General features: G+C 38.7%; 1 protein-coding gene across 14 annotated transcripts in view; it reads left to right on the top strand.

Annotated features, from left to right (window-relative positions):
* The window catches only part of ARMC8 (armadillo repeat containing 8), a 110,338-nt gene that overhangs the window by 19,492 nt on the left and 63,605 nt on the right, over positions 1-27,241 (top strand). For 11 of the 14 annotated variants that reach the window (XM_044946727.2, XM_025291192.2, XM_025291186.2 and 8 more), the window contains exons 2-5: positions 13,045-13,121; positions 24,999-25,070; positions 26,418-26,560; positions 26,665-26,762. In XM_044946727.2, the coding sequence (XP_044802662.1) occupies positions 13,045-13,121; positions 24,999-25,070; positions 26,418-26,560; positions 26,665-26,762 (390 nt within the window). Of the gene's footprint in view, positions 1-13,044; positions 13,122-21,932; positions 21,977-24,998; positions 25,071-26,417; positions 26,561-26,664; positions 26,763-27,241 lie in introns of those variants that run through there. The other 3 variants (XM_025291164.2, XM_025291169.3, XM_025291200.3) reach the window with 3 other exon arrangements.

Here is a 27,241-nt window from a genome sequence, read left to right as displayed (position 1 = left end):
GGAGGAAGGAACTCTAGTGCTTTTCATATTTCAGGAGTAAGTACGTGCCCAGATGAAACTGTCCCTCACCAAAATCCACGCTGTTGCTGGCAAGAATGAAAGAGCCCCCAGGTTCTCTTCACCCCTGCCGACCCCAGTATCACAGCCACACTCATCCTTCCCTCCAGCTCATCAAGATTAAACTCTTATTCTCTATTTACATTAACCTCCACAAGAAGCCCAGGACTCTGGGGTCCTTCCTCTTGCCCATGTATCTCCATTTACTTTTCTAGCCAGATTCCTTGCCTCTCTCCTTCTTTCATGGGATTTCCCTTGTCCTCAGCCTCTTCTCCAAACATTTCCCTCATCCTTCTGTTTCGACTGAAACTGAGCTTTTCACTTGTTGACATCCCTTTCCTCAGTTTTCTCCTGCAGTCTTCTCAGCTGGTGGCTCTTTTCCTTCCCATGTCCCTCATATCTCCAGGAGAGAATGGTTCTCATGGATCTTTTCAGACCCCTCTCTTCCCTTTTTCTGAATGTTCCAGCTCTGCATCTTATCAGACTCTACCTTGTTGTAGTCATCGATAGATCCCCTGGCTTCCCAGGTGGCACAGTGCTAAAGAATCCTCCTGCCCATGTAGGAGACACAGGAGATGTGGGTTTCATCCCTGGGTTGGGAAGATCCCCTAGAGAAGGGAATGGCTACCCCCTCCAGTATTCTTGCCTGGAAAATTCCGTGGACAGAGGAGCCTGGTGGGCTACAGGTCATGGGGTTGCAAAGAGTCAGACACAACTGAGTGACTGAATATGAGCATAGATCTTCTGGATCAGTCCCCCTCATTTCTTTTAAGATTTGAGCTCCTAGCTTGTGATCACTTTTTCCCTAGCATTATTTCTGTGGTAATTTATGCAAATTTCACTAACTATATAGACAATTTTTCTAAAATTCTAGACTTCTCCAGTGATCATATCCTCTGTCCTACCTTGAGGTATTTGCCCTCATGGTTTTTTCCTAGACCTTGACCTTGATGTAATAACTAAATCCCTTCACTAACTAAAATCCCTTCATAATCTCAATTTTTCACATCCTGGCCACCACCTTCTGTCCTCCCTAACGATTCCTTCTACCACCCGAACACCTGCAACCCTTCTCAGTTCCCTTGTTACCTGCATTGTATTAATTCTACCACTCTTTCACTGGTCTTCAGGAGGCCTGTCATAATCACAATCTTGCATATACTCTCAACTCAGCTGACCTCTTCCTCTGGCTTTGTCATCCTTGCCTGGTGAAATTCCAGCTCTGATTAAACCCAGCTCTCTTATTCATGCCTACTTCTGTATATTTAAATGTAGTTGGAGAAAAACACAGCCATGCTGACTGGTCTCACTTTAAATTCATAATCATGAAAAAAAATAAATAAATAAATAAATTCATAATCATGAGCCTCAGGAAGGTTAAGTGCTGCCTGGCAGCGCTGATATATTTTCTGGTCCATACAGTGTCTTATTCTCGTCTTTTTCTTCACCCACCCTCCCATCCATCCCCACCATTTTAACTTTAAAAAAATAGAAATAATCGGACAGAATGTCCACAAGCTTTCACCACCATATCCACCTGATTAATTGCCTCTGGCTATTGTGCGGGCAGGAATCCTTCAGAAGAAATGGAGTAGCCATCATGGTCAACAAAAGAGTCTGAAATGCAGTACTTGGATGCAGTCTCAAAAATGACAGAATGATCTCTGGTAGTTTCCATGGCAAACCAATCAATATCACAGTGATCCAAGTCTATGCCCTAACCAGTAATGCTGAAGAAGCTGAAGTTGAACCATTCTATGAAGACCTACAAGACCTTTTAGAACTAACACCCAAAAAAGATGTCCTTTTCATTATAGGGGACTGGAATGCAAAAGTAGGAAGTCAAGAAACACCTGGAGTAACAGGCAAATGTGGCCTTGGAATATGGAATGAAGCAGGGCAAAAACTAATAAGAGTTTTGCCAAGAAAATGCACTGGTCATAGCAGACACCCTCTTCCAACAACACAAGAGAAGACTCTACACATGGACATCACCAGATGGTCAACACCGAAATCAGATTGATTATATTCTTTGCAGCCAAAGATGGAGAAGCTCTATACAGTCAGCAAAAACAAGACCAGGAGCTGACTGTGGCTCAGATCATGAATTCCTTATTACCAGATTAAGACTTAAATTGAAGAAAGTAGGGAAAACCACTAGACAATTCAGGTATGACCTAAATCAAATCCCTTATGATTATACAGTGGAAGTGAGAAATAGATTTAAGGGACTAGATCTGATAGATAGAGTGTCTGATGAACTATGGACGGAAGTTCATGACATTGTACAGGAGACAGGGATCAAGACCATCCCCATGGGAAAGAAATGCAAAAAAGCAAAATGGCTGTCTGGGGAGGCCTTACAAATAGCTGTGAAAAGAAGAGAAGTGAAAAGCAAAGGAGAAAAGGAAAGATATAAGCATCTGAATGCAGAATTCCAAAGAATAACAATAAGAGATAAGAAAGCCTTCCTCAGCAATCAATGCAAAGAAATAGGGGAAGACAACAGAATGGGAAAGACTAGAGATCTCTTCAAGAAAATTAGAGATACCAAGGGAACATTTCATGCAAAGATGGGCTCGATAAAGGACAGAAATCGTATGGACTTAACAGAAGCAGAAGAGATTAAGAAGAGATGGCAAGAATACACAGAAGAACTGTACAAAAAAGATCTTCACGACCCAGATAATCACGATGGTGTGATCACTGACCTAGAGCCAGACATCCTGGATTGTGAAGTCAAGTGGGCCTTAGAAAGCATCACTACGAACAAAGCTAGTGGAGGTGATGGAATTCCAGTTGAGCTATTTCAAATCCTGAAAGATGATGCTGTGAAAGTGCTGCACTCAATATGCCAGCAAATTTGGAAAACTCAGCAGTGGCCACAGGACTGGAAAAGATCAGTTTTCATTCCAATCCCAAAGAAAGGCAATGCCAAAGAATGCTCAAACTCCCACACAATTGCACTCATCTCACACACTAGTAAAGTAATGCTCAAAATTCTCCAAGCTAGACTTCAGCAATACGTGAATCATGAACTTCCTGATGTTCAAGCTGGTTTTAGAAAAGGCAGAGGAACCAGAGATCAAATTGCCAACATCCGCTGGATCATGGAAAAAGCAAGAGAGTTCCAGAAAAACATCTATTTCTGCTTTATTGACTATGCCAAAGCCTTTGACTGTGTGGACCACAATCAACTGTGGAAAATTCTTCAAGAGATGGGAATACCAGATTACCTGACCTGCCTCTTGAGAAATCTGTATGCAGGTCAGGAAGCAACAGTTAGAACTGGACATGGAACAACAGACTGGTTCCAAATAGGAAAAGGAGTTCATCAAGGCTGTCTGTTGTCACCCTGCTTATTTAATTTCTATGCAGAGTACATCATGAGAAACGCTGGACTGGAAGAAACACAAGCTGGAATCAAGATTGCCGGGAGAAATATCAATAACCTCAGATATGCAGATGACACCACCCTTATGGCAGAAAGTGAAGAGGAACTAAAGAGCCTCTTGATGAAAGTGAAAGAGGAGAGTGAAAAAGTTGGCTTAAAGCTCAACATTCAGAAAACTAAGATCATGGCATCCGGTCCCATCACTTCATGGGAAATAGATGGGGAAACATTGTCAGACTTTATTTTTTTGGGCTCCAAAATCACTGTAGATGGTGACTGCAGCCATGAAATTAAAAGACGCTTACTCCTTGGAAGGAAAGTTATGACCAACCTAGATAGCATATTCAAAAGCAGAGACATTTCTTTGCCAACAAAGGTCCAGCTAGTCAAGGCTGTGGTTTTTCCTGTGGTCATGTATGGATGTGAGAGTTGGACTGTGAAGAAGGCTGAGTGCCGAAGAATTGATGCTTTTGAACTGTGGTGTTGGAGAAGACTCTTGAGAGTCCCTTGGACTGCAAGGAGATCCAACCAGTCCATTCTGAAAGAAATCAGCCCTGGGATTTCTTTGGAGGGAATGATGCTGAAGCTGAAACTCCAGTACTTTGGCCTCCTCATGCGAAGAGTTGACTCATTGGAAAAGACACTGATGCTGGGAGGGATTGAGGGCAGGAGGAGAAGGGAACGCCAGAGGATGAGATGGCTGGATGGCATCACTGACTCGATGGACGTGAGTCTGAGTGAACTCCGGGAGTTGGTGATATACAGGGAGGCCTGGCGTGCTGCGATTCATGGAGTCGAAAAGAGTCGGACACGACTCAGCGACTGAACTGAAGTGAACTGATTGTACTTTCCATGCTTTACTTCGTCAGTAAATCCACTTTCTTCTCAATTATTCATGAACATTGTTCCAGAAGTTCTTCCCCTACCCCAATGCAGCATGTTTTTCTTTATATAAAAAAAAATTCCCTCAATGAATAAATATGCTTTAATGTATTCCTTCTTAAAAAAAAAACTTCTCCTGACTTCACCTTTCTAACTACTTCTCTCTTCTCTCTCCTTTACAGTGAAAATCCTTGAAAGAGTTGTCTGTATTTACTTTTCTAATTCCTCTTTACCCATTCTCTCTTAACCCTCCCCAAGCAAGCTTTGGCCCCACCACTCTGCACATACTGTTGTTGACAAGATCATTTGATGATCTCCATGTTCCTGAATCCAACTTTTGTTATTGTTGTTCAGTTGCCCAGTCGTGTCTGACTCTTTCGTACCCCATGGACTGCAGCATGCCAGGTTTCCCGTCCCTCACCATCTCCCGAAGTTTGCCCAAGTTCATGTCCATTGCATCATTGATGCCATCCAGCCATCTCATCCTCTGACGCCCTCTTCTTCTTCTGCCCTCAACCTTTCCCAGCATCAGAGACTTTTCCAGTGAGTCAGCTGTTTGCATCAGGTGACCAGAATACTGGAGCTTCAGCTCCAGCATCAGTCCTTCCAATGAGTATTCAGGGTTGATTTCCCTTAAGATTGACTGGTTTGATCTCCTTCTTGTCCAGGGGACTCTCAGGAGTCTTCTCCAGCACCAGAGTTTGAATTCATCGATTCTTTGGCGCTCTGCCTTCTTCACAGTCCAGTTCTCACAAACGTGTGTGACCACTGGGAAGACCATAGCCTTGATTATATGGACCTTTGTTGGCAGAGTAATGTCTCTTTTTTTCAATACACTGTCTAGGTTTGTCATAACTTTCCTGCCAAGAAGCAATCATCTCTAATTTCATGGCTGCAGTCACCATCTGCAGTGATTTTAGAGCCCAAAAGAGGAAATCTGTCACTGCTTTCTACCTTTTCCCCTTCTATTTGCCATGAAGTAATGGGGCCAGGTGCCATGATCTTAGTTTTTTTTAATGTTTAGTTTTAAGCAGACTCTTTCACTCTCCTCCTTCACCCTCACCAAGAGGCTCTTTAGTTCCTCTTCGCTTTCTGCCATTTAGAGTGATATCATCTGCATATCTGAGGTTATTGATGTTTCTCCTACGTATCTCTATTCCCAGCTTGTAACTCATCCAGCCTGGCATATCTCATGATGTATTCAGCATATAGGTTAAATAAACAGGGTGACAGCAGACAGCCTTGTTGTACTCCTTTTTCAGTCCTGAGCCAATCAGTTGTTCTATTCAGAGTTCTAACTGTTGCTTCTTGACGCACTTACAGGTTTCTCAGGAGACAGGTAAGATGGTCTGGTAGTCCCATCTCTTTAAGAGCTTTCTGAAGTTGTTATGATCCACACAGTCAAAGGCTTTAGCATCATTAATGAAACAGGTAGATGTTTTTCTGGAATTCTCTAGCTTTCTCTATGATCCAGTGAATGTTGGCAATTGATCTCTGGTTCCTTTTCCTTTTCTAAACCCAGTTTGGACATCTGGAAGTTCTTGGTTCACATAGTGCTGAAGCCTAGTATGTAGGATTTTCAGCATGGCCTTACTAGCATGGGAGATGAGTGCAATTGTTTGATGGTTAGCACATTCTTTAGTGCTACTCTTCTTGGGAATTTGGATGATGATTGACCTTTTCCAGTCCTGTGACCACTGTTGGGTCTTCCAGATTCGCTGACATATTGAGTGCAATGCTTTGATAGCGTCATCCTTTAGGATTTTGAATAGCTCTATTGGAATTCTATCACATCCACTAGCTTTATTAACAGCAGTGCTTCCTAAGGCCCATTTGACTTCACACTTCTGGATGTCTCGCTGTGGGTGACTAACCACACCATCATAGTTATCTGGTTCAGTAAGATTATTTTTTGTACAGTTCTGTGTATTCTTACCATCTCTTCTTGATCTCGTCAGCGTCTACTAGATCTCTACTGTTTCTGTCCCTTATTGTGCCCATCTCTGGGCAAAATGTTCCCTTGATATCTCGTTTTCCTGAAGAGACCTCTAGTCTCTCCCCTTCTGTTATTTTCCTCTGTTTTTGTGCACTGTTTGTTGAAGAAGCCCTTCTTGTCTCTCATTGCTGTTCTTTGGAACTCTGCGTTTAGTTAGGTGTACCTTTCCCTTTCTCCCTTGCTCTTTGCTTCTCCTCTTTCTTCAGCTATTTGTAAAGCCTCCTCAGATGACCACTTTGCCTTCTTGCTTTTCTTTTTCTTTGGGATGGTTTTGTTCTCTGCCTCCTGTACAATATTATGGACCTCCATCCATAGTTCTTCAGGCACACTGTTTACCAGATCTAATCCCTTGAATCTATTTGTCTCCTCCACTGCATATTCATAGGGGATTTGATTTAAGTTGTATCTGACTGGCCTAGTGGTTTTCCCCACTCTCTTTAGTTTAAGCCTGAGTCTTGCTATGAGAAGCTGATGATCTGAGCCATAGTCAGCTCATCAACCCAACGTTTAGGTCTTAGTTATTATCTTATGCTACACATCCATAGCATTTGGCATAATTGATTACTCCCTTCTTAAAACATTACCTTATCTGGCTTCTTAGACTTCTTCCCATCACACTGGCTGCTTGTTCAGGTGCTTCAGAGTTCAGTCTTCTGGCTCTGCTTTATCCTAAGTGAATTTATCCTGTTTATACTACTCCTGTTTATACTCATCTCCCTAATTTGTATCTCCCACTCAATAGGTCTCTCCTAACCTCTTGACATATATTCAACTGTAACTTGACAGTCTCACTTGGAAGGCTAATAAAATTTTCAGTTCTAACAAAAACTGAACTTTTGATCTTCTCACTCAGAGTTATATCTCCCACAGTCTTCCCCATCTCAGTAACTGGCAGCTCAGTCTTTCTGGATGCTCAGGTAGAAACTTTAAGTATTATCCTTGGCTCCTCTATTCTTTCACGTCCCTCATCTATTCCAACAGCATATCCAATTTGATAGTCATTTCAACTTTAACATTTATCTGGAATCTGAGTGACTCTTACTACCTCCAAAACTCTTGCCCTAGTCCAGACTTCCTTTATCTCTCTGAAATAATAGCATTTCTGATTATTGAAACAGCCTCTTACCTAGTCTCTCTGCTTTGTTCTCTAGCCCAGCCCACATATTTGTCTGTTTCTGTAGTTGCAACTAGAGCAGTCCTTTTAAAGCAAGTCAGTTCATGTCTAATGGCTTCCCAAATCACACCATAAAAATAAAAATTCTTACAGTGACCAACAAGACTCTATACCAATGTTGTCCAGTGGAAAAATAATGCAAGCCACTTACATAATTTTAAATTTTCTAGCAACCATGCTGTAAAAATAAAAAGAAAACAGATGAAGTTAATTTTAATGTTAAATCTAATTTAAACCTATATACAGAATATTATTTGAACATACAGTTAATGTAGGAAATTGTTAATGAAATTGTTTTACTTTTTTATATCAAGTCTTCAAAAATCTGGTATGTATTTTACACAATTTTGATGCCAAATTTTGGTTGGAAATACTTGATTGGTATTTAGGTTTCGTGAAATTTACAGTTGAAAGTAGATTTACATACCCAAGTATTTCTAAACAGTCTTAAAAGTTTTCTAATAATTGAATCCAGCATTGGTTTTTACATATTTAATTTTAATTAATTAAAATTTAAAAATTTTAAATTCATCTTCTAGCCACATTTCAAATGTCCAATAGCCATATGAGGCTAGTGGCTATCATATTGGACACCGCAGCTCTTTACCATCTGGCCCCTCTTCTCTGAACTTATCTCCTACTGTTTTCTCCTTTGCTCATTCTGCTCCAGCTGTCACAGCCTCCTGTTCTTTGATCCCCTCAGACACTTCCCGTTTCAGAGCCTTTGCATTTGTTGTTCTCTTTGCTTAACAAGCTTTGCTCCCAGATAGCTGCATGACTTACTCCTTGACCTTTTTCAACTCTTTGCTCAAGTGTCACTTTTTCTCTGAGCACCTATTTAGTATCTGTACCAATTGCCTTCTCTCTCAAAGTCTTTTATTTTCAGGCTGCCTTTTTTTTTAAATATTTATTTTTATTTATTTATTTGGCTGTGCACGGTCTTAGTTGTGGCATGTGGGATCTAGTTCCCCAATCAGGGATCAAACTCAGGGTTCCAGCGTTGAGAGAGCTTAAGAGTCTTAGCCACTGGACCACCAGGGGAGTCCCTCCAGGCTGCCTTTTGAAAGACAAGAGAACAGGGCTGAAAGTGGAGAGATGGCTTGATCTACAAAGGAAAGCAGTGAAATATGAGAAATGTCCCGTACAAACAACTAAATGAATATGTTAAGCAGAAGCATAGAGTAAAGTCACTTTGAACAACAGACTATATCCTCTCAGCTTGCTACTATGTAGGCAGCTCAGAGGATCCATTTTTGTACATATGACCGACACCTTTATAGGTGTAAGGTCTATACAATTCTGCCTTAGCTCCCTCTTATATCTCTTTGGCACCTAGCATAGAACTTTGACCCAAAGGCAGTGTAACGTTTCACTTATTGGCTACGTATTGATTGACCTTCCGTGCTTTATAGTCTGCAGTTACCTTTCTACCCTCTCCCCTTCTTTTTCAGTGCCGCCAACTGGTATCCTTGCTGATGGTATTTGGGTGTTGGCTTCTCTCACCTTATGGCTGTGCTTGTGACCCTGATTCTTTCCTTATCTATTCTTGTGCACTCTTAACTCATCTTCTAAAACCAACTCCTCTAAGAAGTCTTCACTGATTCTCTCAGTTTATTAATACTCTCCTAAGTGCTACTACTGCACAATTGCACTCATCTCACACGCTAGTAAAGTCATGCTCAAAATTCTCCAAGCCAGGCTTCAGCAATACGTGAACCGTGAACTTCCTGATGTTCCAGCTGGTTTTAGAAAAGGCAGAGGAACCAGAGATCAAATTGCCAACATCCGCTGGGTCATGGAAAAAGCAAGAGAGTTCCAGAAAAACATCTATTTCTGCTTTATTGACTATGCCAAAGCCTTTGACTGTGTGGATCACAATCAACTGTGGAAAATTCGTCAAGAGATGGGAATACCAGACCACCTGACCTGCCTCCTGAGAAATCTGTATGCGGGTCAGGAAGCAACAGTCAGAACTGGACATGGAACAACAGACTGGTTCCAAATAGGAAAAGGAGTACGTCACGGCTGCGTATTGTCACCCTGCTTATTTAACTTCTATGCAGAGTACATCATGAGAAACGCTGGGCTGGAAGAAACACAAGCTGGAATCAAGATTGCCGGGAGAAATATCAATAACCTCAGATATGCAGATGACACCACCCTTATGGCAGAAAGTGAAGAGGAACTCAAAAGCCTCTTGATGAAAGTGAAAGAGGAGAGTGAAAAAGTTGGCTTAAAGCTCAACATTCAGAAAACGAAGATCATGGCATCTGGTCCCATCACTTCATGGGAAATAGATGGGGAAGCAGTGGAAACAGTGTCAGACTCTATTTTTCTGGGCTCCAAAATCACTGCAGATGGTGACTGCAGCCATGAAATTAAAAGACGCTTACTCCTTGGAAGGAAAGTTATGACCAACCTAGATAGCATATTCAAAAGCAGAGACATTTCTTTGCCAACAAAGGTCCGGCTAGTCAAGGCTATGGTTTTTCCTGTGGTCATGTATGGATGTGAGAGTTGGACTGTGAAGAAGGCTGAGTGCTGAAGAATTGATGCTTTTGAACTGTGGTGTTGGAGAAGACTCTTGAGAGTCCCTTGGACTGCCAGGAGATCCAACCAGTCCATTGTGAAGGAGATCAGCCCTGGGATTTCTTTGGAAGGAATGATGCTAAAGCTGAAACTCCAGTACTTTGGCCACCTCATGCGAAGAGTTGACTCATTGGAAAAGACTCTGATGCTGGGAGGGATTGAGGGCAGGAGGAGAAGGGGACGCCAGAGGATGAGATGGCTGGATGGCATCACTGACTCGATGGACGTGAGTCTCAGTGAACTCCGGGGGTTGGTGTTGGACAGGGAGGCCTGGCGTGCTTCGATTCATGGGGTCACAAAGAGTCGGACACTACTGAGTGACTGAACTGAACTAAGTGCTACCTTTATTTGTGTATACTTCTGTTTTATATTCTAACAGGGAATATAAACATGTAAACATAGTTACAATAGAATATGAATTTTTGAGGGGAGAGACCGTGCCTTTTTTTTTTTTTTTAACTTTAATGCTTTCCTTTGTAGCTTGCATATCTTATTAATAGATAGGCAGTGCTTATTAAATGAATGTACAGAGAAGTAGACATGTTGTTAATGGGAGAAATTTGTTATTTAAATTATAGGTTTTATTTTATTTTATTTTATTTTATTTTTTAATATTTCTTCTGGCAATCTTGACTCCAGCTTGTGCTTCTTCCAGCCCAGAATTTCTCATGATATACTCTGCATATAAGTTAAATAAGCACGGTGACAATATACAGCCTTGACGTATTCCTTTCCTGATTTGGAACCAGTCAGTTGTTCTGGTTCTAACTGGTTCAACAGTTCTAACTGTTGCTTCCTGACCTGCATATAGGTTTCTCAAGAGGCAGGTCAAGTGGTCTGGTATTCCCACCTCTTGAAGAATTTTTCACAGTTTATTGTGATCCACACAGTCAAAGGCTTTGGCATAGTCTATCAAGCAGAAATAGATGTTTTTCTGGAACTCTCTTGCTTTTTCGATGGTCCAGCAGATGTTGGCCATTTGATCTCTGGTTCCTCTGCTTTTTCTAAAACCAGCTTGAATATTTGGAAGTTCACAGTTCACATATAGCTGAAGCCTGGCTTGGAGAATTTTGAGCATTACTTTACTAGTGTGTGAGATGAGTGCAATTGTGTGGTAGTTTGAGCATTCTTTGGATTGCCTTCCTTTGGGATTGGAATGAAAATGGACCTGTTCCAGTCCTGTGGCCACTGCTGAGTTTTCCAAATTTGCTGGCATATTGAGTGTAGCACTTTCACAGCGTCATCTTTCAGGATTTGAAATAGCTCAACTGGAATTCCATCACCTCCACTAGCTTTGTTCATAGTGATGCTTTCTAAGGCCCACTTGACTTCACATTCCAGGATGTCTGGCTGTAGGTGAGGGTTTTATTTTTATTTTATTTTTATTTTTATTTTATTTTTTATTTTTTATTTTATATATTATATTTTATATTTTATTATATTTATTTTTATTTTAATTATAGGTTTTAAACCCAAGTACCTTTTTAAAAACCACATTGAGAGGCAAGAGATATAGAGCTGTGGAGACAAACAGTAAAATCAAAGATCAGTCCTTACATAGCAGGGAATCTTAAGAGTCTGAAGTTCTCAGATGGACTTAGCATTGTTGGAAAGCCAGGAAAGCCCATGTGCTCAGATGAAGTGAGAAGACGTATCTGTATTATGGGAATGCTGTTTTCAGTTTTATCCTGGATTTTGCTCTTGGGTATATTATTTTGAGGAAACCAGACCTGTTAGCAAGTACTTTATGTTACCTGTTAGGCATAGGAATTTTCATCAGTGTGTCTTTATTTGCTGCCAGTTTGTTCTTTATAAATGGAGTATGTATTAAAAATAGGTATTTGTGTTGCCTACAAGGATATTTTTGTTGCAAACCCATAATATGAACATACACTTTGATTTTTAGCTTAACTATATTGTCTGAAATTTTTTCCAGAGTTATTTTCAGAGACTCAGAATTTTAAGCTGACACTGTGTCTTGGCAGTTAACTCTTTTCTGATCAGGGATTCTGGGTAAACTGGAAAAGTGTTTCTTCCTCTCTATAAAAATTTATTGCTAATGGTTGATAGTATATGAGCAGCATATTCCAGCAGGCATCAGAAAGAAACAGCAAGGGATAAAAGTTCTTTCTTCCTGGTTCTTAAACATATGTTCGTTGTTTTAAATAATGTTAAGCATTGAAAATTAAATATAAAAATAAGTATACCCCCCAAATAAGTATTACAGGAAATAACATAATAGAGCAAACCCCAAAATACAAATAAAAGAAGGTAAGTGTCTCCCTTGTTCTTCATATTCTAATTCCTCCCCCTTCTGGTCAGCTTTAGCCAATTCAGACTGGGTAACTCTTTTGGACCTGATAAATCACCCTAATTTTTAATTTTTTTTTTTCCTCACAGAAAGTGTGATAACAACTCCTTTATATTAGTTTTTATTTTTTACATATGTCTGCTTCTTAGCAATAGAGCTCCTCTCTGTCACTCTGAGGGTCTTCCTCTTGCACCAAGACTACCCTTCATAAACTGTTCATAAAGTCCTTTCCCATTTTTCCTTGATGAGAACAGATTTTCCCTCCCTTTAGTGGATATAAACAGAAACAACATTCCTATCTTTTTTTCGTATGTAGGTGACATCCAGCACTTAATTAAGAAACTTAGCTTGCTTGCCTCTTAATACTTAGGCTCAATTCTGTTGGCAAAGCTTGCAGTGCTCACTACAAAGGTTTCACTGTCTAGTTATGCTAGTGAGAACTGGGTATCTCTTTCTTGCTCATCTTATTTTTTATCTTGTCACAAGATTTTCTCAGATTGATTTAATATGATAAGCATATATAAAAATTTGAATGCTTCTGCTTTAAGTTAGATTATATAGCTATTTGATGTTATAGGTGATACTGTGAATTTGTGATTTGCATGGCTTCAGATGTCATAATTTTTCCCCCCACTTTCTAGGAAGTAACAGCTAGCAGTCGCCACTATGTTGACAGGCTATTTGACCCTGATCCCCAGAAAGTTCTACAAGGTGTCATGTAAGTAGTATGTATTTAAGAGTCTATCAAAAAATCTTGTTTGTTTTATGTTTGAATCTGTTAAGTATTATAATTCTGAAAATGCAGGGTTATAACTTTTCTGTTTTGGAAAGACTCCTTGACATTCATGACTTTAATATGATACTGAAAAGAATTGTCTGTTGGGTAGTTAACATGGTTAGCTTCATTTTTTTTGTAGAATACTTGCTTTACATTTTTTAAAATGTTTAGTTTGGAGAAGGTTTTTGTTACTTTAATATCTAGCAAAAGCAAGAGAGTAAAATTGGTGATCTTTTATCATTTGAAAAGGCCTGGAGAATAGGTCATTGGGGCTAGAGGTGGTTTTGTTTTGTTTTTGGTTAACTCATTGACGGTCTCTAAAGTTTGGATTTCCTAGTGATGTTTTAAATATCAGGATTTAGAAAGCAGTCATTAGAAAATTTAAGTAAACTCTTGATAACCTTAATGTCCATCTTTTCTCTAGAATTGCCTCATGTTTAATGAGATGAAATGTTTTTAAGCAACATATCTGAGGTGATTATACTTAAAAATAATTAAGTGGTACGAGTGCAGTAAGATTGCAAATGATTGAAAGAATTCTTTCTCCTAAGAGCAGGTTTTTATGCTCTTATCACACCACTTCTAAGAAAGAAAAAAGTGAAAATGAAAGTTGCTCAGTCGTGTCTGACTCTTTGCGACCCCATGGACTATATAGTCCATGGAATTCTCCAGGCCAGAATACTGAAGTGGGTAGCCTTTCCCTTCTCCAGAGATTCTTCCCAACCCAGGGATCAAACCCAGGTCTCTTGCATTGAAGGTCTAGCCTAAGACAACTCATTGGGTTGGGAAACACAGAGCACCCATAGCAGTGAGCTGTGTCCTGGGAAAGGAGGACCCCAGAAATAGGAGGATGAGATACATTTGGGATAGCAGTGAGGCACTCATTTGTCCCTTTCTTCTTTTTACCCTGTTAGTGTTATCAGCAAGATAGCATCTTTAGCTTAACTCTTGCTCAACCTTGGCACAGCTAGGATGCTTTGTTTATGGAAGTTTCTACTGACTGTTAATTCTTATTGGATGCTCACCCCCCACTTTCCCAAAAAAAAAAAAAGGCTGTATATAAGGGATGTCTTGGAGGGAGTGGTTTATTTCTAAAGTAGAGGCAAGATAAACAAGCAAGGCTGCTTAACTATTCAAACTGAGCTAGAAGGAAAGGTGAGGAGGAGCTGAATGGAGACCAACATGGGATACTTAACACCTTCTTTTCATGTCTTCTCAGTTTACAGAGACAAGAGATGGTATTTCTTGTTTTCTCATTATGTTAACTTTGCCTTTATCTTCTTAACTAGGCTAGACTTTATAATGATTTAATCAACCCCTGTAAGTCTAGTTTGACTAATGCCAGGGTAATGGTATTAAATCCATCTGTTAAATCTGGAGAAGGAAATGGCAGCCCACTCCAGTATTCTGGCCTGGAAAATCCCATGGACGGCAGAGCCTGGTAGGCTACTGTCCATGGGGTCGCAAAGAGTCGGACACAACTGAGCGACTTCACTTCACTTCACTTCACACACACATATTAGTTGAAGGGATAGGTCAAATTGATATGCTTTCTTAGACAAGCAGACACTCCCCCCATACAAAGCCAATTGATAATCCTAGATATCACTTAAGATTCCTCAATAAACCGTTCAGTTGGAAATGTCAAACTCATTAAGTGTTCAGTAAATGATAGATGTTATTGTTGTTGTTGTTTTAATTATTTCTGCTACTATGGTTGTTTAGGAGGAAAGCTAAATTTCTCGGTTAAGGATTCATCATGAAAGACTTGTATCTTGATTTGTGTCTCATATATGTAGCTAATTCAAGTGTTAATTGTCACTGTTAGAAATTTCTCATTTACCCAAAGATATCATAGCTTCTTGAAAGGTGATAAAATATCAAATAAAGCATAAAAAACACTGGGAAGACTGTATTATTACAAACCAACTAACATATAGCTTGATAAACTTAATGCCTCTTAAGAAATTGTTAAGTCTCAGACACTTAGCTGTCAGCTAAGAAGATAAGAAAGGTTTTGGGGGAGGGAGGGGTAGTAGAGTGGAAAGAATACGGGCTTTCAAGCTGTTCAACTGTAAGTTAAATACCTGCCTCTGATATTTCCTAGTAGAGTCCTTTCCTAGTGTAATGCTTGGGCAAGTTATCTCATTTCCTTGAGCCTCAACTTTATCATCTGTAAAGGGAGAGTAATACTGCCCATCTTGCCAAGTTGTTAAAGGATTAAGTCAGAAATATAAAATTCAGTACCTGGTATGTTGTGGATACCCACAAATTGGCACTTCAGTGGTTAGTAGTTACCAGCCCTAATTTAAAACAACTTCAAAAGTAAGATGATTCTTTTCAAAGAAGTGAAAGAAAAATTTTAAAAATATCAAAGAGATAAAACAATTCCCACCGAAAGAAGAGGGAGAGGAGCTAGAAGTTTTTGATTCAGATAAGAAAATGTGAATGATAACATTTTCCAGTAAACCTGATTGCTACCTATAGTTTTAAAATCTATTTTTAGCTTGAAATGGACCGATCAACCCAAGTCCTTTCACTTTATGGCCTTTAGAGGTGTGTGTAGTATGATTTGATAAAGCTTTCTTTACCTCAGAGAGAAAAAATTATTTTTCTGACTTAATTCTTGCCTGAACTTTGTTACTGCCTGAAAATTAATTGTGTATAGTCAAGAGAATGAAAAGTGAATCACATTTTTAACATTTTATTCATTTTTAAGTAACCTTATCTAATATAAGAATAATACAGTATTGATAGACAAAAAGAGGGAACCAAAATGATGTTTAGGAATAGAGAGTTGACCAGTTCTTTTTTTTTAATACACATTACACAGCCACTGTTGAGTCATTCATACAGAGACCATTACTAGACCAAAATAAGCAGGTAGAAGGGAGGTGGCCACAGATCGTAAACAACCAAAGGTAGATTTCTAATTTTAGAGAAGGAAAAGAACAGAGGCTGAAGTAATCTGCTTTGAATCTAAAATATCCAATGAGAAAGACATAAAAGAATTGACTAGCTTTAGCTATAAGAGTTCTATCATTTTTCTAGCAATATTTATCTGATTTTTCACTAGTGGGAAAAACAAAATTGAAGAAATTAAAGATGAATTATAACTTTCCATCATGACCAGTAGCTAATTACTCAGCTGAGTTAGAGCCATAGCCCTAGCTGTAAACAGAGGGAACTTTGTAGATAACTTGTGTTGTGAAGGACCATTTTACCTAGTTAGTGATGATTGAGGATTCATCGTAGAACAACTTTTTGTTGTTGTTAATAGTGCAGTATTTAGCATATATTTGAATGGTCCTATTATATTAAAGGTTGAGAGCACTGGCTCTTAACCACTAGACCACCAACGAGGGTATATTAAAGCTTTGAAAACAGAATTCGGTCCTGAAAAGCAAGGTTTCAAATGCATAACTGAGTAGTTTGGAGTCAGAGAGAACAGGGAGGTCAGCTGTGTAGGTCATAAATGTATAGCCTTTGCAACTACAACAGAGAGTAGGTACATCAGATAAGCTACATTGTATTGCAGATTTTGAGCTTCCTCTAGTGTGGTGATCTGTGTGTGACTTAAAACAGTTACAGATGTTTTTGGTGCAGTTACTCTGGTGTTAGCTCAACCATGTTAAATCTCATAGTTGCAGAAGAATAGCTGTTGAAATATTTTTGTAGATCTTAGGTCAAAGCTGCTTAAACATTGTGCTTTTTGACATACCTAAGTTAGAGCACCTGAATCTTGTTTTTACATTAGTGATTCTCCATGAAAAAAATAGGTATCCCTATGCGGCCTTATGTTGATGATATTCCTATGTTGAAAGGCAAAAGATAGTATAAGCAAATGTGGCTAGCTTTATAGTTTCAAAGTTGAATCAAAGTAGAGAACTAGATAACTAGGTAATCAAACTCCTTCTGATAAACTAAGGCAGGCAGTTGTGGATACTGTAGAATTGTGTGGTTTTCATCAAGTATCTGTTTTTAAAAAGTGTCTTCTGAAGTGTTTTAATGTACTGCTGAAATCATTTGGTAATGATTTTTCTGTACATCATTTTCTGGTTTCAGGGAAATATATACCTCTGGTTTCAGTAGAATATAGACACTTTCCATTTTCTTGCATGAGCTAAAAATATGAGCTGCCATAAAAATGAAGCCTCTGGTTTTTGGAAATTTCAAGTTAAAGGATAAGTTTTAGGATAATTCAAAAGAAATATCCTGTTAATCTTAACAGTTAAAAGTTAACTTTGAACTTTTAAAGGTGTTACAGGTAAACAGGAGTGAAGATGACCTTAATACCAAATGCAATGGAGTGATTCCTGAGAGTTACTTGTTTAAAACTTTGTATCCTGAGACAGTTTAGTCTGGTTAAAAGAGTAGCAAGATTTTCCAGACATTATGAGAACAAATTGACATAGTTTTGTGTCCAGATATTTAAGCTGTTTATATATGTATGTTATATTAACTTTGGACATAAAAAATAGTGGAATATTTGTACGCATATGTGTATATATATCTTTTCATATTTATAAGCCACTTAACTGTATGCCTGCATATTCATAATGTTCTAACACATTTTTTATGTTCTTTGGCATGATTACATATATTAAAAATATTTATTAATGTACTGTAAAAATATTTTGGCATTTATTAGTGCAGTTATTACATTGCACTTTTCATTTTTGGAGAATGTAAGGTGATTTGTGATCATATATTGAGAAGACAGAGTTAAATACAGCTCTTAATTTCTGAACTAGTATTTATACAAATCAAAACTGTAGCTGATACCCCTTACATTCCAAAAATATACACCTCAGAGTAATTTGTTTATAAGAATGAACTAAATTACCGTCAGTTCTTAATTTTGTTCAGTTTATACATACAGTAGAGAGAAGGAAATGGCAACCCACTCCAGTGTTCTTGCCTGGAGAATCCCAGGGATGGGGGAGCCTGGTGGGCTGCCGTCTCTGGGGTCGCACAGAGTCGGACACGACTGAAGCGACTTAGCAGCAGCAGCAGCAGCAGTTGCATAATAAATGCCTTGAGTTGAAGTTCACTCTAAGCCTCAAGTGCCTGCTGAATCAAAGCCTTATATTAAAAATAACTTTAGTTTGAATAATAGATCATCATTATCTAATCCTTTTAAAATTGACAGTTTACATGCGGTAATGGTGATTCTAATTGGAATATGAAGACTCTCATTCCTTAACCATATTGGTTATCAGAATGCTTATTGTACTTGGATATTCGGATATTACATTCTCCAGAAAGAACATCATAGCAATTATTATTACAGGGTCAGAACAGTGAGTATGTTTGTAATTTTTCAAGTCCAAATAATTTTGTTAGTGTGTTTACCCTGTTACCTTATTGTAGCTACCCACAAATATGTATTTTTTTCCTTATGTCTTGTAAAAAGTTAGTTTTCATAAATTGGTCAGACTTTATACTGAGATTGTAGTTTTCCATATCTACTGTACTTTTTGGCTGCTGCTGCTGCTAAGTGGCTTCAGTCATGTCCGACTGTGTGCGACCCACCAGGCTCCCCTGTCCCTGGGATTCTCCAGGCAAGAACACTGGAGTGGGTTGCCATTTCCTTCTCCAATGCATGAAAGTGAAAAGTGAAAGGGAAGTCGCTCAGTCGTGTCTGACTCTTAGCGACCCCATGGACTGCAGCCTACCAGGCTCCTCCGCCCATGGGATTTTCCAGGCAAGAGTACTGGAGTGGGGTGCCATTGCCTTCTCCCACTTTTTGGCTATTTCACACTAATTAGATCAAGAATGAATGTACATATTCTAAATAAGAGCTGCTTTCAGGTAAGTGAAAAGTCATTACTGGTTCAGAGTGAAAATGACATCATTGATCTTTAGTTTTTGGCTCTAGCCTTCAATGATTTTAAAGATAATTTTCTATTTTTAGATGCTAATTAGGTTTTCAGTTAAAATTTATGCTATTTTGACTTTTTAGGAATAAATATGCTCATACTTGATTGACGTAGACTTTGTTTTCCAACGGGTCTAGATTCCAATTATTATTATTATTATTTTGCTTTTTCTACTATTTTAATGGCAACATGTGGTTTTATTTTCTCTCTTGGTTTTGATCACATATCATAATACTCTGGTTTACATGTATGCTATAGTAGGCATTATATATGTTGCTTTCATATTCAAGATCTTTTTCTCTACCACACTAAAAATTATTCACCAAAAGAGCAAAGAAAGGGATTTGAAAGATTAGCCTCCATGTAAAAGTGGCCACAATTTGAGTCTACTTATTAGTGGGCAAGTTTAAGATTTAAGCTAGATGTTAGCTGAAAATGTTCCCTGACAAATGTGTTTCTATAACATCTTAATATTGGCTGCTTTTCTCCCATCCTCAAAGAGTAGACTGTCCCCAAGGCTTGCATTTTAGCTTTTCTATCTGGATATTCTTATCTTCAAAGATAATTCAGTATGTATAAAGTCAAGATAGATCCTTGTCTTGCTAAGGGAATTATTCTCCAAGCTTTCTGTGTTCCCTGCACCCAGGCACCCAGACTTGAAGTAGTCATTTAAGACATGTCATATGTCACTTTCTCTCTGCTTATAAAATCATCTTGTTAACTGCTTCCTTAAAATGTCCTCTCTATTAATGATTCCTGTGGCTGCTACTTAGTCAGTCTCATATAACCGGATACCTGGGTGGAGTAATTCCTGTAACAAACCCTGAGTGCCAATCAGGTGCTAGGTAGGCATTGTGCATTGTGCATGTGGTCGCTGCTCTGGGGAATGTCTAATGCAGGAACCAGATAGCTAAAGAGATAGTTCACCACAGTCTGATTAGTGAATGCTGTGATAATGATAAGCACAGGGGGTCTTGGGGCCACAAAGGAAGGGCATCAGCCATTTAATTGCCACTCTTGACTCTAGAATTATTGTATTCCAATCTGTTCCGCATTCAGCTTATCCTCCTTTGTCATTGCTTCCTTCATGTCCTTTTTCTGATCAAGACCATGATTTCTCTTAAATTCATCTCCCTTTAGTTTGTCTCTTCTCCCTGTCACTTTTCTAACTTTGTTCCAGGCTTAATGTTCCCACCTTAAAGGGAATCTTCTTTTCAGTCCTGGCTCCTAGTACTGCCCCAGAAATATGCCATATTCCATTTCCAATATGATCCCCTTTGCCCTCCTCATCCACTTATCTAAATCCTAGCCATTTCCTAGGCTAGTTCATCTTAGTTTCTATCATTGCCTCAAAACCTGTTAAGCTTGTCTTATCTCCTTTTCTCAACCCTCTAAGCACACTGTTTATAAAATGTCACTGCCTTAGTGATTAGTTGTTAGTGTTACTTTTGTCTCCTCAAGAAGATTGTAAACTCTTCAGGTCAGGCATCTCATTATGTGATACTTTTGTATCCTTATAGAGCCTTGCACAGTGCTGAGTGCCGCCCCCCCCCCCCCAAAAAAATCATTGAATTTCAGTAGTGTATAAGCAGGACATTCCCCTCCCACCATCAGTATTAAAGACTGGCGGACATGAGATTATATTTTTTTGATCTACTAGTAAAAGGATGTGTTTGACTAAAAGACAGGCTTTTATTTTATGTAAATTGAAAGACAGGAGAAAAAAGAAATACATTTACTGAGTTCTTTTGTCTTTTCAGTCAGTTTGTTCTGAATGCCTGATATGCTGGAGGTGATGGAAAAAAACACTTGGCATAAAAGACATGGGTTGAGAATGGCTCTGTTATTTATTATGGGGCTCTGAGAAGTGCCCCAAACCTGAGTCTTAGCTTCCTCATCTGTAAAATGGGGTTAATATTACTTAAGGTTGTGATGAAGATTAAATAATAGGTATGGAATGCTTTGTAAACTTCAGAGCAATGTATAAATCTTGCATAGTTTTGTTGTGCTCCCATCTTTATAATTGTGAGTTTCTAGTTTACAAAAATATGGATTTCTGTATGGTACGTTTTGTGATCTATTGATAGTAATTTCTCTGATATTTCCAGATCATACTGGTTTCTTGCCTCTGAAGAGGAAAAAAGTAATGAGTGTGCTATGATAAAGAGCACTAGAAAGGATACTTACCCAGACCTGGGAGTTGTCAGGGCATGCTTCCTGGAGAATGACACTGACATATAAGCTCAGACCTGAAAGACGAGTCAAGTTAGCCAAGGAATGATATAGGGAGGGGATGATAAGGAAATGAGAGAGAGAATAGCTACACTCTGGAAACTGAAAGAAGCTTCATTTGGCCGGCTCTGAAATTGAATCTAACACTGTACTTAGGTCTGCTAAAAATGAGTATATGTGTTGATTATTGTCTCTTGCTGTTTTTAACTCTTTCATAGAAATGATCTTCTGGTATCCTTTTATATTAATGACTAAATATAATTTATTTGCAGGGCATTAACATCTCTTCTTTAGTATAGATAATATTTACTTATTAGAACTAGAGCAAGAATTGTTTTCTTTAGACGTTGGTCCATTTAATTATTTTTAAATTTATCTATTTATTCATTTTTTGGCTATACTGAGCCTTCGTTGTTGCACTCAGGCTTTTCCCTAGTTGTGGCGAGCGGGGACTACTCTTCGTCACAGTGCGTGGGCTGCTCATCGCAGTGGCCTCTGTTGCTGATCACAGGCTCTAGGTGCAGAGGCTTCCGTCGTGGCAGCACGCAGGCTCAGTAGTTGTGGCGCATGGGCTTGGTTGCCCCATGGCATGCAGGATCTTCCCAGACCAGGGGTTGAACCCATGTCTGCTGTATTGGCTGGCGGAGTCTCAACCACTGGACCACCAGAGAAGCCCCATTGGTATGTTTTATTAATTGTGTTCTCTTTAGTCTGCAGTTACTCTATAACTACCAGCTCCCTCCTTCATGTCCATTTTTCAAACTAGTAAGGAAATTGGAAAATTGGTTTTGGAGGAGTTTTGTTTGCTTTTGTCTATAAAAACATTTACTCTGGCATGGTTTCAGATATTTGGGTTGTATTTATAAGGTTAGGGACACTCATTTCTGCTCAGTTTAGGAAGAATGGGGAGAAATCTGGGAAAATGTTAGAATTAGAAATTCCATAATAGAAAGCCTCTAGAATGGCTCCTGGCAAAAATAAACTTTCAGTAAGCTACCGGATGCATGAATGTGCTGCGTTAGTATAGGCAGAACACATTAAGAGAAGAAGAAAGAAAATGACAGACTGCTAGGTTAGAGTCTATAAGCTGACAATTGGGAAGTAAGTCTCTAAGAAAACAGCAGGCATCTATAAGGAAGCAGGAGCCTAGATGTACAGTCTCTTATTAACTATGTTTTGCTCAGTGAAGCTTGATATCACATGAATTTTAAAAGCTTGGTTAAAACCATAGTAAGCTTCATTCAGTTTAGTCCTCATGAGCAAACAAACGAACAAAATACTCCTGCTTATCCACTATAAATCATATGGAAGATCTCAGGGATATTCTAGAGAGAGAGAGAAGGCCTTCAAGCACTGAGCTAAAGGAAGAAGGCTAACAAGTACAGTGTTTGGCTCAAGACTTGTGAAAATGCTATTCAAAGCCTTATGGGGAGAATCAGCTTTCAGCAGACCACCACATCATAACAGCACTTTCTTGTAATAATCAAAAAGGATAATTAAGGAGAGGGGTATTATCGTTACCAGGGTTTTTAATGCTGATGAAATTGGTTGGTATTGGAAACACAAGCTGACAATAACATGAAGTCATTGATTTTAATAACTCCCTCTCCACCCCCACCCCCCAACCCTACCCCCTGGTTTTCTATCCTGTTTTTCTATAAGATCATAGTTTGCCAATTACAGGACTTTTTTAGGAGTATAACTTTAATGGTTGGCAAAAAATTTCTATATGTTGTAGAGCTCTGCCACCTAAAAGAGAAGTTAGGAGAGATGCTCAGCAAGTATTTTGGCATATGAAAGAAAGATAACTTATAATGTTTCAATATGTTAGTGCTTAAGCATGATCATGTTAGAAAACTCAAATGAGGTATGAAAGCAAGAGCTGAAACTGTGGACTAATATTGGTGTGGTATTGATGACCCCATCTACCATAAGTGCCACTTATTTGATTTTCAAAATGAAGTAACTTTTAATAAAAAGTATAATCTCCCTTTTATTTACAAGGCAGGTACAATACTGAAAAGTACAGTTTTCTTGAAGATTGTGCAAAAACTGCTTTCTGTTTTAAAACTATGGCCAGAAATTTCCAGACACCTTCATAAACTTCTGAAGTGTCCCTGGGAGGCTCTGATGCCTTCTTCCACAAGAAGGTTTGAGAACCATAGTGTTTTTATATTAAGATAGCACTACTGACCTATTACCTTAAGTTTTTTTTTTTTATTAAACATTTTATTAGTACTGGGGTTGCTGCTGCTGCTGCTAAGTCCTTCAGTCGTGTCCGACTCTGTGCGACCCTATAGACGGCAGCCCACCAGGCTCCTCCGTCTCTGGGATTCTCCAGCAAGAATACTGGAGTGGGTTGCCATTTCCTTCTCCAATGAATGCATGCATGCTAAGTTGCTGCAGTCGTGTCCGACTGTGTGCGACCCTATGGACAGCAGCCCGCCAGGCTCCTCCATCCACGGGATTCTCTAGGCAAGAATACTGGAGTGGGTTGCCATTTCCTTCTCCAAGTACTGGGCTTATTTTGAGCTATTTATTTTTTCTCTGCCTGTCCTTTGAGAACAACCATGTGTTTGTAAACCAACTGGTCATTGATAGAGATACTCTTATTGTGGAAAAGAGTTTCACTCCCAGAGAAATGGAGATCTGAGTGTAGCAAGAGTAAAAAATACTGGTGAATAAATGGGAAATATAAAAGATATTTTCTGGGACTTCCCTGGTGGTCCAGTGGCTAAGACTCTGTGCTCCCATTGCAGGGGGCTGCAGTTCAATACCTGTTCAGGGAACTTGATCTCACATGCCACAACTAAGACCTGGTGCAGCCACAAGTAAATATCTTTAAATAAAAGATATTTTCGTATTTTTTAATGTCCTTAAAAGTGACTGTTTAAGCAAAAACTGTACAATATAGAAAATTCCCTGGCTGTCCAGTGGTTAGGACTCTGTACTTTCACTGCAGGGGTCCAATCCCTGGTGGGGAAACTTAAAATCCCACAAACCTCATGATGCAGCCAAAAAAAATAGTACAGTATATCATGTTGTTTCTAACTAGTTTAAAGATGTATAACAGCAGGTCAAAGAATGAATGGGAAGATGGAAGTATGTTTGCAAGGCTCTTATAGTTCACATGAAGTAGGACACTATCCCTTGAAGACTGTGATAAGTTAAAAGGTACATATTGTAAACTGTAAATCTACCACTACAAAACAACAAAACAAAACCCAAAGAGGTACAGCTAGTCAGACAATAAAGGAGATAAAATGGAATCACAGAAATATTCAGTCCAAGGAAGTCAGAAAAACAAGAAAGTAAAATCATGGTCCCTGAAGCAAGGTCAGGTCCATTCCTTGGGCTGGCTGCTTTTACTGCCTACTCCCAGAGCTATGCATGAGAAGAGGCCTGTGTTTCTTTTTATTCAAAGGATTGGTGGCCTTTTTTTTGAAGAACTCGGCTTTCTTTGTATTGAAAGTCTTTTGCTGATTCGCAAGCTGTCTCTTACTCCCCCTCCACTGCCCTCCTGTTTCATAGCCCCAGGTTTGCACAGCCCTGTCTTTGTCCCTTCTGGTTAGCACTGCAAGTGGAGAAGCGTCAGGGTTTTACTTTGTCACTAACATCTGTACTTGACAATCCAAGATGCTGTAAAATAAAGATAAATTAGTATCTCAACACATCTTACCTTTTCTCTTTTCCTTGAATTCAGAGACATGAAAAATGCTGTGATTGGAAACAACAAGCAGAAAGCCAACCTCATTGTTTTAGGAGCTGTTCCAAGGTAAGTTTGCTACCATCCCCTTTTCTGCTGTTCATATGAAGTTTCAGATGTGTTCTCATTCTCAATCATAAGACTCATCTTTTTTCTGTATTGTCTGTCCTACATTTTTTTTTTTAAATAAATGCTTTGAAGTATATGAAGCATCTCTTTAAAAAAAATAAGGTACCAGGGAGTGGAATATATGAATACCTTTTAGAGGTTTGGGAAAATCATTGACCCTGCCATAAAAGGACACGTTGGGTAGATAAGCAGTGTACATCAACCTGATTCTTCCCTGTCTCCTCAGAGCTCTAGCAACTTTTATATGATTGGATAATAATTTCTTAGGATTCTCAAAACCTTTTTTAAAATTAAAAAAAAAAAAAAAAATTTTTTTTTGACCCTGCTTTTCTAGTTTTAGAATTTGCTGGCATTTAAATTAACATAGAAAGTTTCATGTCTTCTGATGAAGCTATTAAGCTTCTTTTTGGCAGACAGTGACAATTGTTTAACTGCTTCTTTGCCTTTGCTACCCAGAATTAAGTTTTATGTGCAGTTATAAATTTTTCATTCTAAATTTTTAAATGTTTTGGTTTTCTCTCTTCTCTTTTTTCTTTCCTGTCTTTTAATGTAGGATTATTTAATGGTTTTGTTGTTTATATTATAATCAACCATTGGTAACTGTAAAGCTGTCAGCAGCCTTTCTTAGGGGACTAGTGCTCAGTATATATAAATACGCTTTAGGGAGCATGAAGGATGTACCTTAGAACATAAAGGAGATAGTCATATGTTGTAGACAATTGGAATTTGGGGAGTAGTTTTTTGACAGGCTAGCCTAGAATAGAATAGGATCTTTTGATGCCCCAAATAGGAGAACTAGAGAAAGAAGAGAACTTCCCTTGTTTGAAGAACTGCACAAGAACTCTGAGTATTCCCTCTAGGCTAGACGTCTGTGATCTCTGAACTGTAGTAGTGGATATTCAGGGTCCTTAAGATCCACCAGCACTTGGCTTTGGGAGTCTTCATATCTTGGAGTGGCAGATAATGTGGACTGTCGTGCTGGCTGTTTGCACAGACATCACTTGTGGACAACTCTCAGATTTGAAGTTCTGATACACTAAGATTATATGATAATTCTGTTGTTCAAAAAGAAGAAAATCTCTTTTGGTTCTCCGCCCTGCTGATGTTCCTTTATTAAATTAACAGCTTATATAAAGATATGACCATTTCCTAGCAGCCTGTAAACTCACCTACCGTATTTTCAGTGTGTAGGATGTATTGGTGGCCTTTTTCTGTGACATTACTTTTAGCTAATGTTTACTTTTAAGTTTTTTAGTCTCTTCTGTTTATCAAGTTCTTTCTTTTTAGATTATTGTACTTGCTTCAGCAAGAAACCTCAAGCACAGAATTGAAAACTGAATGTGCAGTGGTATTGGGAAGTCTTGCTATGGGTACTGAAAACAATGTTAAGTCTCTACTAGATTGCCATATTATCCCTGCCTTACTGCAAGGTATGTAAGGAAGTCACTTTTATACAGGTAAAAAGTAGAATCAGTTTGCAGCGTTTTAAATATGAGTTGAAAGCATGAGTCTCAAATCTGTTTTCTCTTAACAGGACTACTGTCCCCAGACCTGAAGTTCATTGAAGCTTGCCTCCGATGCCTGCGCACCATCTTCACCAGTCCCGTCACTCCAGAGGAACTACTGTATACAGTGAGTTTTAGGTGTTTTTCAATCATCAACTTACATTTTTACTAACAGCATACTTTTGATTTACTTAGCATCTCATAACTGATCTTAGCTGTGATAACTATGTTATAGAAAAGTCTCAAGAAGTATTTGAATTGCTAATTTGCAAATATCAAATGTTCTAGGCTTTGTAAAGCAGTGAAAGATAGTCCCAGACCTTGAGAAATTTATAAGCTGGGGTTTTTTTGTTGTTTTTTGTTTTGTAAAGACCCTTCTTAATTTCTTAATATGTACACATAAAGGAAACACATTTAATGCACTCACTATAGGTTAAATCTGGTAGAAGAGGCTTTATGGAGAAGGTAGAATTTGACCTGGTCTTGAATAATGGAAAAGATTTCAAAAAGTGTAGAGAAAAGAAGCTGTTCTAGGACGTATCTTTGAAAAAGAGAATATGCAGGATAGTGGACAGAACAGTTTAATGCAGGAAGGGAATCATTGTT

Source organism: Bubalus bubalis, chromosome 1 (assembly GCF_019923935.1).
Source record: "Bubalus bubalis isolate 160015118507 breed Murrah chromosome 1, NDDB_SH_1, whole genome shotgun sequence".
Taxonomy (NCBI): domain Eukaryota; kingdom Metazoa; phylum Chordata; class Mammalia; order Artiodactyla; family Bovidae; genus Bubalus; species Bubalus bubalis.
The sequence above is the reverse complement of the archived record's forward strand: the minus strand, read 5'-3'. Positions and strand labels throughout refer to the sequence as shown.